The sequence below is a fragment of the Coturnix japonica genome, chromosome 1 (assembly GCF_054131305.1).
Source record: "Coturnix japonica strain WE chromosome 1, WE-NBRP24, whole genome shotgun sequence".
NCBI classification, from domain to species: Eukaryota; Metazoa; Chordata; class Aves; order Galliformes; family Phasianidae; genus Coturnix; species Coturnix japonica.
This window is the reverse complement of record NC_140663.1, coordinates 39,800,296-39,813,881: the sequence shown is the minus strand read 5'-3', so window position 1 is coordinate 39,813,881 and position 13,586 is coordinate 39,800,296. Positions and strand designations below refer to the sequence as shown.

The 13,586-nt window shown below is 36.0% G+C and overlaps 1 protein-coding gene across 1 annotated transcript; it reads left to right on the top strand.

Annotated features, from left to right (window-relative positions):
• The first annotated feature begins 334 nt into the window (after positions 1 to 334).
• On the top strand, positions 335 to 11,429 carry LUM (lumican). Its single transcript, NM_001323215.1, is given in 3 exon segments — positions 335 to 461; positions 3,527 to 4,423; positions 10,407 to 11,429. Coding segments are annotated over 2 exon segments (1,032 nt in total). The 5' UTR covers positions 335 to 461; positions 3,527 to 3,546; the 3' UTR covers positions 10,562 to 11,429.
• The last annotated feature ends 2,157 nt before the right edge of the window (positions 11,430 to 13,586 follow it).

Here is a 13,586-nt window from a genome sequence, read left to right as displayed (position 1 = left end):
CAAAAGTCTGCTTATAATTTGTTTTATAAAGGAAAATGTTGTTCCTCTAAAATAAAAATAATCTTTTTATAATGCCATGCCCAGTGATCTAAACTTTTTTTCAGATTTGTGACACTTATCATTCTCTCATCCCACAGGAACAGCAGATGGGTTGTCCTTGTACAAAATGTGGTATCCACCTGCACTTCATTAAGAGAGCTGCATTTTCGTACATGCCACACCACAAGATCACCATGATGACATAGCAGCTTCAGAGAACAGCGTGACGAGGGTGTTTTTTTTTTGGTGTTTTTTTTCAGGATCTTTTTTTTTTTTTTTTTTTTTTTTTTTTTTTCCCTCTTGTAACACAGAGGATCTGGCAGACTTTTACCTCCTGTCACTGTTTACAGCATATATTGGTCGATACAGTCCCTTATTGCATCTGCTCTGGGAATTAAGGAAAGCAGCTTGAAGGCAGTAAGGTAAGTTCTGCTGCATGTTTTAACTGTAATGTTCAGCTATTTAAATGTAGCTGTAATGGGAATGTGAAAACATGTCAAGATAAATTTGCCAATTTGTAAACTGAATACAAATCAGCAGTCATTTAGTGCATTTACTTTTTTAGCTTCCTTGAAACAACCTCACATGTTTTGTGCATCAGTGCAGCACTTTTTCAAAGTCTGTTTTGTTCTGCTTCAAAAGAAAAGTTGATGTACAGCACAAAGAATTTATTTTAAAGACTACTCTTTCCTCACTTGGTAATAACTTCATAGCAATCCATTTGTTAAATTTTCTTTCTTCATTTTATAAAAAGGCGAGGTATTCAAACATTTAAATAATAAATCAAGTATACAAAGAGAGGAAAACTATAGGCACGCTGAAAAAATTTAGATAATTTTAAAGCTTATTTTATATATCCCATTGGAAGTTCTTATGATGAAATCTTATGCAAACTGTGTGAAACAATAAGCTACAGAATTAAGGCATATTTAGATTAATGCTGCTTGAGTAATAGACTTTTATATACCTTATTTCACAACTTTGGAATTGAAGCAGTATAGGCTTCAAAATAATCTGAATACTGTAGTAAGCATTTTTCCAAATTTGAGGATTTGTCATTTGGTGTGTTTTGGCATGCTGCCTGAGCAACTTCACAAATGTTTTCACAGGTATTTAACAGCATAACTGAGTAGAATAAACACAGGCAATTAGTTCAAGCATGCTTGTATTATAAGATAAACATCTAAGAATGATGTTATCTTTTGAATGTAAATAGTTCAGTGTAACAGCCGACCATGTGTATATGATCTATTTACATTTTACACCTCTGACAGAGAAACACATAGAAAGCAAAACCACAAATAAAACAGAACAAAACAAAAAAATTCGTGTTACTGTGCTATTTCATGTCACATATGTGCACATATGACTTTTCACTATAGAATTGTCATTTGAATCTAAAAATCTTATTTGTAAAATCATTCAAGCTTTTTGGTTTTTTTTGTTTGTTTTTTTTTTTTTTTAATCTAACTCAAATGTTTTCATGGTAGTTAAACGTTGTATGCTTTTTAACTGTCTGCCTATGATACAAGTACTAAAGATAAGCATTTTGAATGTAACTGGAAACCACAAGAACAATAGAACTTGAATTTAAAATGGGATGTTTATTCTATGTTATCAGAAAGACTATGAAATGATGAGGATGTGTAAAATCACGTCAAAAAAAAACGTCAAAGAGTGTAGTCCAAGAAGTTCATTACATTTACATATATTTTGAATACAGAGCAATTAGTATTAGTTCTTCATCTTTAATGTTTAGTAGCAAAACAGGCACAGATTTCAAAGCAGACTGCACTGTTGTAACTTCTCTCCTTTCAGAGTAGCTATACTTATTCATACCAGCAGGGGACTTAAAGTCCCTTATGTGTTCTCATCTCATACAGTAATGAGGAACAGACAAAGAAAATTACATGGATAACTCATGTTTCAATGATTCTCTCTCCAACAGTTTGTCATTAGCTAAAACAGAGCCAACACTACAGTAAAAGATATGCAATCCTAGTCCTTGTTCAGAGGACAGCAGCTTCACATCCAGCAGTGAGGCTTTGTATGTGGTTGACTGGAGATGAGAACATCTTAAAAAAATTCCTTCCATTACATAAGATCAGTAGGCCCTGATTAAAGTTACTCTAGTTGATTAAGCTGTGATGTGGTTTTTATCAGCTCAGTAAAAGCAAGGAAATTTAGTTAAGTTTCTTCTAGTCATGACCTTGCATTTTAACTTTAGGAACTCCATCACAAAATAGTGCTAATAAGAAGACTGACTTACTCTGCTGGAAGATTGCCTAGATCTCAGAACAGAGTCTGATGGTCTGTTTAAATGATGCACATGCTGTCTGAAATTTTTTGAGAAAAAGAGGGATCTAAGGATTTTCTGAATTCTCTCACTCTTTGAACAGTTGCTGAGTACATGTTTATGGTGAAAATCAAAGTAAGCTCATCAGCTCCTGTGATGCTAAAATGACCTTTACATCTCAGCATCCATTTAGGTAGTAAGAAACATTAGCAAGATACTAGTCTATGCAGATTTTGAAATATTAATAGATTTTGTATCTTGTGAAATGTCTGATTAGTAAAGTACGTCCTTGAAAGCGAAGTGAGATGATTCATATTGTATCACAGCAAAACATTCCTATATGTCCTAAACATCCTTTTGATGTCTATGATCTAGAAGGACAACTATAAAGCAAGTGCTTATTGATCTATTTATTTAGTGTGGTGAGATAAAGTAATTAGCACTCTCAATGTCATTTATCAATTTGGAATGAATGTTTGCATTACGTGAAGAGCTGCTATTTCATATCCAGAGTAGGCCTATACTAGATAGAGTATACACATGTACACATATGCAGTGCTGTTTGACAGGTCCAGGAGAATATGTGCTGTTTTTCTTAGTTTGTTCTTTATCTGAATATGGAGATGGGAGAAGATAACTCTTAACAACACACTACATATCAGACCATCACCCTTAGTTTGCAACTTTCCTGAATTTTTTGAAACCAAATTAAACCATCATTTATTATTTAAGTATAAGGCACTTTAACATATTCAGAGGAGCAATGAAAGCCTGATAGAATTTAAGTGGCAAAACTGTCTCTGAACATGACCTTCAACAAAGCCGGAAACTTCTGTTTCACGTTTAGAAAACTTAGACTTTGCCATCCTTCTTGTAATTTAACGAATGGCTACAGGATGATTTCAAAAATGTGTTACTTGCAGCAGCAGAATGACCTGCAGATTCACATCACAAAGGCAGATTATAACAAAATAGGTGCTGTAATGGTACTGTAATAGTAACAAACTGTAATAGTAACACTGAATTGCTAACAGACTAATGCATTTTTAATTAATTAATAGCTTTATATTGGAAGCCTGTTTTAGTTAGTGTTAAATCATAATCTTTGTATATTAAAGTTTCAAGTATTGGAGAAAAAAACAGAAAGAAAATCAGAATCATAACTTTTTTTTATTCTCCTCCTCTATACAGAGACAAGACACATTGAAAAGATGACTTTAAACTCTCTACCCATCTTTCTAGTACTGATTAGTGGCATTTTTTGCCAATATGACTATGGTCCTGCAGATGATTATGGTTATGATCCTTTTGGGCCATCCACAGCAGTCTGTGCCCCAGAGTGTAATTGTCCTTTAAGCTATCCTACTGCAATGTATTGTGACAATCTTAAACTGAAAACCATTCCAATTGTACCAAGTGGAATAAAATACCTTTATCTTCGAAACAATATGATTGAGTCCATTGAAGAGAACACATTTGATAATGTAACAGACCTGCAGTGGCTGATTCTAGATCACAATCATCTGGAAAATTCCAAAATTAAGGGAAGAGTCTTCTCTAAACTAAAGAATCTGAAGAAACTTCACATTAACTACAACAATTTGACTGAAGCTGTTGGACCGCTCCCCAAAACTCTGGATGACCTGCAATTAAGTCACAACAAGATAACAAAAGTCAATCCTGGTGCACTTGAGGGGCTGGTAAATCTGACTGTCATTCATCTCCAGAACAACCAGCTGAAAGCAGATTCTATTTCCGGGGCATTTAAAGGTCTGAATTCACTTTTGTATCTTGACTTAAGCTTCAATCAACTTACAAAGCTACCAACGGGACTGCCTCACTCCTTACTCATGCTGTATTTTGACAATAATCAGATCTCCAATATTCCTGATGAGTACTTCCAAGGTTTTAAAACCCTGCAGTATTTACGTTTATCCCACAATAAATTAACAGATTCTGGAATACCAGGCAATGTCTTCAATATCACATCATTGGTTGAGCTGGATCTGTCCTTCAATCAACTGAAGAGTATTCCAACTGTCAGTGAGAATCTTGAAAACTTCTACCTCCAAGTCAACAAAATCAACAGTGAGTTAAAATTGCATGTTTTCATTAACATTTACCACAGTCTAGAAAGTAATGGCTTGTGCAGGTGTCTGGAATTGTTCAAACAGTCTGAAGAAAGGATACTGGCTAACCTGTTAGCACACAGATATTTCTCTGACTGTTGCTCACATTAATATTAAAAGAAAGACATTTAGCTGAGGTCAAATCCTCACCTCACATAAATTAAAACCATTGGATTGAAATCCATGGGGGGTACTTATATAATTTAGAAAAAGAAAAATAAAGGAAAAAGGAAAAAAACTCTGGAAAAAATTTAATCAGTGTGGAAGATATTCAGAATCTTAAGTCAAGAAAAGATAACAGAATCTCACTACAGTATATATAACCTTTCAGAAGACTGGCAGTGAAAGTACTAGAGGGGAGGGGAAGAAAGGTAATCCATAAAGTACTAGGTACAAGGCACAGTGAAAAATACACAAACTAGATGTTTGTTTGTTTGTTTGTTTATTTCCTCCCTTCCTAATCTTTCCCCCTTACAGGCAGTATATTTCCAAATCCATCTTGAAATCATAAGAGATGCCCTGTTGTTTCTTCTTTCCATTCCTGTTTTCTACATCATATTATCAGGTGTCAAGCTTGTCTCCATTTAAACAAGATTTGAATAGGAGTTCATTCTAAAGTCAGTAACCCCACCTTATATGAGATTGTGGAGGTTTCTACTGAGGCAAGAATGCCTTAATCCTGGGGTGGGAGGGAGATACTATGGAACTGACTAGGCCTCACCGTCCCATCAGATACTCTCCAGCTACACTTCTGTAAGCACTGACCTCTCATGGATGGTCAAAAGAACAATGTTTCTGTTGAGGTCTTACATCATCTTGCTAGCTAGCATTAACTAAATAGGAAATTCCTCCTGTCTGTTTACCTGTATCCATCAGGTCTCTAGGATATCACTGTTGGCTAACAGATTTAATTTTTCTTTACACAAACTTAGACTTGCAGCAAAATATTTTAATGGAAATCTTATCAGGGTTAGGGCAACACCTTTATTTATTTATTATTATTTACCATGTTTCACATTTTCCTCAATATTTTGATCTTTTTTTTTTTTTCCTTATATCTCATTTCCTTGTTTTGATGAATGAAAATAATGAATTAATGCTTCCCATATGTAGTACTAAATATAGCAACCTATAGAGCTCTTTCAGATACTCTTCTGTTCCTGAAAGAGCTGATGATTTTTAATTTCTCCTGTGATAAATGAGGCATTTTTCAAAGCTTTGAACAGCTGTTTTCAGCCTTCTTCAAGAAATCCAGGTACCAAGTTTGCTTTCCAGTCACATTTCCAAGGATTTCTGAGCAACTGTGACAGCAATTTACTTTTTCAGTCAAAGCAATGTTTCAAGAGTCAGTGGAAGAGAGTGATGGTGTGAAGTGTAGCACTGGCTATTGCTACAGTCACAGCTCCCTATGGACTGATGCAAGAGATCTCTGATTTGTTCTTTTGTCTGAGCAAGAAGGTGTAGAAGACAAATTTCTTTGACTGTCCATGTTAGTCCATATTAGGTATTAACAGAATACCCCATCACCTGTATTTGAACAGGTTGAATTTCCAAGCTAGTATAGGACCATGTTGAGTTTATAAAAGTCTTTGCTCTCTTTGCTCTCTTCCTTATAAGTATATATTTATAGGATTTGTTATTACGGATTATTCAGGGCAAAAACAAAAACAAAAACAAAAACAAAAACAAAAACAAAAAAGCAACCAACCCTCTGCAGGTATAGACATCAAAGAGAATCAATGATACAGTTCACAGGTTCGTATTTCATTTGCAAAAGATTAAGAAAATAAGTGCTTCCATCTGAAACTCTATCAAGAAGATATCATAGGAATGGAGTATAACAAGAGGAACTTGGAAACTTTTCAGAGTACAGTCAAAGTCACATATTCTCATTGAATCATGGAATCTTTAGAGTTGGAAGGGATCCCTGAAAGCCCGCTAGTCCAGCTCCCCTGCAATGAACAAGGACAGTATCAACTAGATCAGGTTGCCTAGGGCCTTATCCAGCCTCATTTTGAAAGTCTCCAGGGATGGGGCATCAACTACATATCTGAGCAACCTCTTCCAGTGCCTCACCACTCTCACTGTAAAAGATTTTTTCCTTATAGCTAACCTAAATCTACCCTCTTTAAGCTTGGAACCATTTCCTCTTATTCTATCACAGCAGACCCTGCTAAAGAACCTGTCCTTTTCTGCAGCTCCCCTTTAGATACTGAAAGGCAGCTATCAGGCTACCTCACAGCCTTTTCTTGTCCTGGCTGAACAGCCCCAGCTTTCTCAGCTTGTCCTCATAGGAGAGGTGTTTCATACCTTTGATTACTTTTGTGGCCCTTCTCTGGACACACTGCTGCCTTTTGCTAAAGTTCATTGGCTGGATCAGTAGTTGTCCCATGAATTTAATTACTCTAAACACAGCTAATATAAGATGCTTTGTGGTCTTCTATTTGGAGCACTGCAGTAATCTCAAAGTATTTTTTTTACAATGATCTGTGCAGAAATGACTCAGATATGCTAACTCTTGGACCACAAGCCAGCAAGGATGACTAGAACTGCTGATCCCATTAGGCTTTTCTTCTGTAGTGCATGCCTTAACAAGAAGTCTTTGCATAGTTAATTTTCCTCAGCTGCTTGTGCTCCTGATGTAAAAAGTGATATACCTTTGCTTAGCATACAGTCATAAAATAATTTTGTGTAGAAAATGAATGTATATATGCTTCTATTTTGGTCTATGGGTGAGAGTAAAGGATTAATCTGCTCCTGTTTTTTTTTTTCCTTTTAATTTGTATTTATAACATTCAGGTCATTTGTTAGAATATCAGAATTTCTTAAGGGGGCAGACACATATAGTGAGAAACTGGCTGGTCAGATGAAAGTCCAGCTTGTATCCAATCATTGTAACTATCTCTGTGTCAGGCTCAAGAAGGAATTCTTTGTTGGAAAAATATGAATGTCATACTGGTGGCAAAATTCAAGGTTCATTGCCTCTGATCATGGGTTATTGTGTTTGAAACATTTTTTTACAGGATTATCTGCAACATTAATCACTGTAATAAAGGAGGAAGTAAACTAGTGCTGTTTCAGTGCTTCATACTCTTTGGTTGTAGTTTGCACACAGAACATCTAGATAAAAAAAATATCAGATGCACTCCAAGTCCCAATTGTCTTATATTTTTTATTGTAGACAATAATTAGAATACAAATATTTTTAATATACTTCTAGCAACTGTAATTACATGAACTGTATAATACATTAATACCCACGTAAAAAAAAACCTGTGCTCTGAGTAATGGAACCCAATACCACTGAACTTCCTGACAGATTACCTTTGACATCTGTAAAGACTAAATCAGAATCTACTTCCAAAGTGGTTTCAATCTCATCAGCAGTCTGCACAGTTAGATATTTTAGTAGCATTGATAAACTTTATGATTTACATGTATGAGGTTTAAATACTCTGTACCAAATTACATATACATACCTTATGTTTCAACCAAATATAAGACCTTGCACTCAGAAGTAACAGTAAGAAAAAACTATGAAAAAAGGAAATTCAGGAAGCTTTTATATGTGTGTCCTTCAACAAAAGTTTATTTACCATGCCATGTTATCCATGAATGATAAGAAAAGGAAAAATAAATCAATATTAGAATTCATATATATTCCAATCTTTAAAGATTATACCGTAATTACCTACAAAGACATGGATGTAAATAATTAATTAATTATAGTCTGTAGGCCAAACAAACTTATGTTTGCATACAACAAATAGCATCTAATCCTGTATCTTAGTTTATATGGTTATAACACACAAGAATTGACAGTTCACTTCAAATGGTGCATTCTGAACTGGAAGAATATTAGAATTAATCTGCAGGCTTAATATTATTGTTGTATTAGGCGAAATCGGACCCTCGGGATGTAACGTGATAGGCCCTCCCCTGCTGGGTCATGCATATGTATAAAAGATAAGGATGAAACTGGGTACCTATATAAGAGACCCTCACATTCCAATAAATGCCATTTTACCGCTGACCATATTGGTGTAACAAGCAGCTGTGACTTGGTCGGGGCCATTGATACACATTCACAAAGGGACTTTACTTTCCAGGTTACCAAATCGAGGTAACATATTATTAATATTATGATTTTGACTGTCCAATGACTGTGCCATCAGTGATGTATTTTATCTCTCACCCATAAAAATTTCCATGAAAATAAATAGGCATTAACTTTAGTTCTCATCTTTTCAAAACAGGGTTGTATAATGCACAAAATCTAGGAAATTGTTTTGATTTTGGTGTCTATCTGGTGTACAAAATCTAAAATTTTTGAAATGCATTTCCTTAATCCTCATTTAAAACTTATGTTGTGGACAATACACATAGTTTTACCCACTGTTCAATATCATATCTCTACCTCTACTATCTATAACACATTACCTATACTGTCATTATTTAAATATTTGCCTTTATGGATGAATATACATTTCTACCTAGTTTACACTAGTTCATTTCATCAATGATAGCAGGATATTGTAATGTTAGTTCTGGAAGAACTCAGCTTAAAGTGGAAGCATGAAAGATACTTCCTCCATCTCCTTTGGTAACACAACAGAATGTAGGTCAGCATGTTTTCTCAAATGAGATGGTCATACAGCAAAGATATAAAAGGTGCTATTTTCAAAAGTCCACTGGTAGTCAAAAGTCTATGACTTTGAGAATCCTATATATGTTTTTTGCAAATTATGTGATGTACTCCTCTGCAATGTGAAAGCATTTTACGTCATTTTATTGATTACAAAAGCTCTAAGAAGACTCTCAGATTTCTTCTTCAGTAGTGTCTGTGTATGAGTCAAAGTGAACAGAGATAAGAATGAAGGACCATCTTTGTAGAATTACACAATATGGTATATCTTCTCTTCTTCTCTTCTCTTCTCTTCTCTTCTCTTCTCTTCTCTTCTCTTCTCTTCTCTTCTCTTCTCTTCTCTTCTCTTCTCTTCTCTTCTCTTCTCTTCTCTTCTCTTCTCTTCTCTTCTTTTCCCTTCCCTTCCCTTCCCTTCCCTTCCCTTCCCTTCCCTTCCCTTCCCTTCCCTTCCCTTCCCTTCCCTTCCCTTCCCTTCCCTTCCCTTCCCTTCCCTTCCCTTCCCTTCCCTTCCCTTCCCTTCCCTTCCCTTCCCTTCCCTTCCCTTCCCTTCCCTTCCCTTCCCTTCCCTTCCCTTCCCTTCCCTTCCCTTCCCTTCCCTTCCCTTCCCTTCCCTTCCCTTCCCTTCCCTTCCCTTCCCTTCCCTTCCCTTCCCTTCCCTTCCCTTCCCTTCCCTTCCCTTCCCTTCCCTTCCCTTCCCCTTTCCCTTTCCCTTTCCCTTTCCCTTTCCCTTTCCCTTTCCCTTTCCCTTTCCCTTTCCCCTTTTCCCCCCTTTTTCCCCCCTTTCCCCCACTTCTTCCCTGAACTCCTGAACTTCTCACAACTAAAGAGAGGAACCTCTTTAACACATCTGACATGGGGAAATAGTTTCAAACTAAAATAAAGGAGATTTATATTGAATACAAAGAAGAACATTTTACAGTAAGGTTGGTGAGGCGCTCCATCCATGGGAGACGTCCGTGGTCAGGCTGGATGTTGCTCTGAGCACCGTGATCAGCTGTAGGTGTCCCTGCTCACTTCTGGGGAGTTGGAATAAATGACTTCAAGGACCCCTTCCAACCCAGAAGATACTATGATTCTACAATACATGCCTCTCAAGTTGCTGTAAGCTAACTGGGAATTATATTAATGGAAACACATTAAGTATTGAAAAATATTTTCTGTGGAGGAGGTTCAGATTTGTTATTTAGGAAAAGGCTTTTCACTGAGATAAACAGGCTCCTCAGGGAGGTCACATTTTCCAAATCCTATTTGTTCTAATTATTCATGTTTTTTCTTACTGGTGTTCCCTTTTTTTCAGAGTTCCCATTGAGCAGCTTCTGTAAGGTTGTCGGACCACTGACCTATTCCAAGATCACACATTTACGCCTGGACGGAAACAATCTCACTCGGGCTGACCTGCCACAGGAGATGTACAACTGCCTTCGAGTGGCTGCGGAGATCTCACTGGAGTGAGATGCCTCAGAGTCTGCAGTTCCCTTCTAGGGATCATTATTACAGGAATTGCATCATGATAGCTCTTTAAATTTAGGATACGTCTTAAAAAAAGTCAATCTGCATATTATCCGTTCTGTTTGTTAACATTTAGCATGCACTTGGCAACCTTAAGGAAATGCGTGCATATTTTTACAAAAGGTTGCTATTTAGAAAGCACAAGAATGACCAGATGTGGTGCAAAACACGCCTTCATGTGGTCAGTTAAATTGAGAGAAAACATTCAACCTGATAGAAATCCGTGTTCAAGCATGCAATATGTACCATCTGGTACCAGACGTATGTAGAAGTCAGATGGGTTTCATCAGAGTGCTGAGCAGTATGGGCTAGCTTGTGTAAATAGAAGATTCTCCTGCAAGTAATCCAGCATTCTTAATTATTCATGCCCTTCTTTGGTTAAAATTTAACAATATAAAAACAGTTAAAAATGTATGAAAATATTTTTAGAAGCCCATTACAGTATAAAATGAATAGAATGTGTGAAGGATAACAGGGAAACAAACCTTTTATTCAGGTCAAAAATTGTTTTCTTTTTGTCATACTTTCATTTAAATTTTCATGGCAAGATTTTAATCCATTGCTGGTATAACTGTTATTTCAAAATAAGTGATATATACAACTATTTTTATTCAATTACTTGCATGCTACTTTTAACCAGACTGTAGAAAATAAAACATAGTAAATAGTATTTCTGTGTCCACATCATTGCCAACAGTGTTCCAATCTTTTATTAAATGAAAAGAAAAAAATTCTTCAGGTTAAAATATGATAATCAAAGATATTCTATTTTGCAAAATTTATTGTAAGGTTAAATAAACTGTTTTCTCTACTTTCCAGTTTCAATATGTTTATAAAGTTACAATTTAACTTACTCTACCTCACTTGCATTAGCCATTAAGTCCACATCTTCTGGAGGCTGTAGCATGGGAGTCAGAGCATTATGAAACATCGTGAATTAATTTCTAAGCAGTGCCAAAAGAATAACAAAATCTCTCAGATGCCACAGGCAACAAGTAAAATGCAACCCTAGCTATTCATGATAGAAAAATAGTAATGTATTGTACTTCGGAATGAACAGTCCAAATATTGTCTGCATCTCAGAACATGCACTAAACAAAGTACTAGTAACTGAGAATCATAGATGACTTGCTTGCAAACACAGATCATCCCATGGGTACTATTTAGACTATTAAACACTTAACCAGAAACTCTTGGAGTTTCCATAGCAAAAGTAGAAAGCATTGCCTAGAAAAAAAAGTCCAGACAAGATTTAGTTTTAGCTAGAGGTGAATTATGTAGTGTGTGTTTTGTAATATCCATTAATGTTTAGGAACATTCATAAAAGAGGCCAGGAGCCATCTTACAGGTAAATTGTTTTCTCCTTTCCAAGCTAACCCCTTTTCCTCTCTGAATATGCTGTACTCCTCAGTCCAATAATTCATTGCAGTTTTCCACTGCCAAACAATGGGACAGACTCCCAGGCAAAGCAAAAGTTGCAAAAGAGAAATTCAGACTGGACGTGTGAACAAATTTTTCACAATGACAGTGTGAAAACCTTATACGAGTTGCCCAGGGAGGCTGTGGACTCCCCATCCTCTGAGATTTTCAGAAAATGGATGGGCACTGCCTTGGGCAATAGTTCTGTCTTTGAAGATGGCTTAACTTCTGGAAGGAGGTTGAATTAAAGGACCTCCAGCATTTCCCTTAAACTTATTAATAATTTGTACTGTTCCAAGAATACTGGTAAGTAATAGGGAAAAAATATCAGTTTTAACAACCAGCTCAACAGTTGAAGAGTTTTGCATTAAATTCACATGGAAAATTTATTGTTTCAAGTCCCAGTCCATAATTCAGATTCCCTGGATACTCACAAAATCATAACTCAGCTAACATTTGGATATAGATTCCATAGGTAAAAACTGTGGAAACTCTCCTCTGATGCCCAGATGTCTGCAGCTGACTTGTTCAAGTCTACTCCCATTATAACACATGTGAACTACTCAGTGCCAGCAGTGAAGTCAGAGGCCCAACCCATCTAATTATCCCATGTGCAATAGCAATGGTAAAGATGCTTAGATGTCTACAGAGAAATGAGTCTGTACTAAGAGCTATTATCCCTATGAGCAGAATGCTTATAGGAACATTTTGGTTCCAAGTTTTTTTGCAGATTTGCATATTGGATGAAAGACTCTCATTCTGCAAGAAAAGAACTTAATTAATAAGCTAAACAAAATTCATGGAAAAATATCTTCTAAAATTTTAGCATGTACTATGAGTATTTAAAAAATCAGTAGGCACAGAGGAAAACAAGGAGAGCTGAAACTGTGCTTTAGGGCAGTCATCTTGAATGAAGGAAAGTCAGGTTCAAGTGCCTCAGTAAATAATCATTTTATTATGCAAAGCACAACAGCCTAAAAACAAAAAAAAAGCTGAGCATTCCTAACCACGCAACAGTCTGCAAGGTCAGAAATTAAGCTGTGCTTATAAACTAGATGAGAATATTTTTTAACCATATCTCTACCATGCTATAACTAAAAAGTGTTGCTGAGATTCAGGAATCTTCCTGATGAATCCAACTTGAACAAGTTCAGAGGTGAGTTTGAATCACTCAAGACTGTGCTCAATGAATCACATCATAAGTTCTTTGCCCTGAAGACTTCAGTTTTCATTCTATAAGTTACTATTAGATAGCATTCGTGAGTCCTTAAGTTTCTACATATACAGAATCATAGAGTTGTTTATTTCCTCCAAGAAAACTATCCTCAGTGAAATTTTGAACAAGTGTTTGAATTCATTACTAATAGCAGTCTAATACTTTTAAGTGTTAATGAAAAAAAAACAGCACATGATTTAAAAAGGCTTATGAATTCTGCCTATGCATTCTGTCAGATTCTGTGATAAAGGGTTACTTGGAATAAGATTAGCATGTAGGCCATGTATTTATTGTTGCATACAGCAACCTGCTGAAGAATCTCAGCAGCGGAGA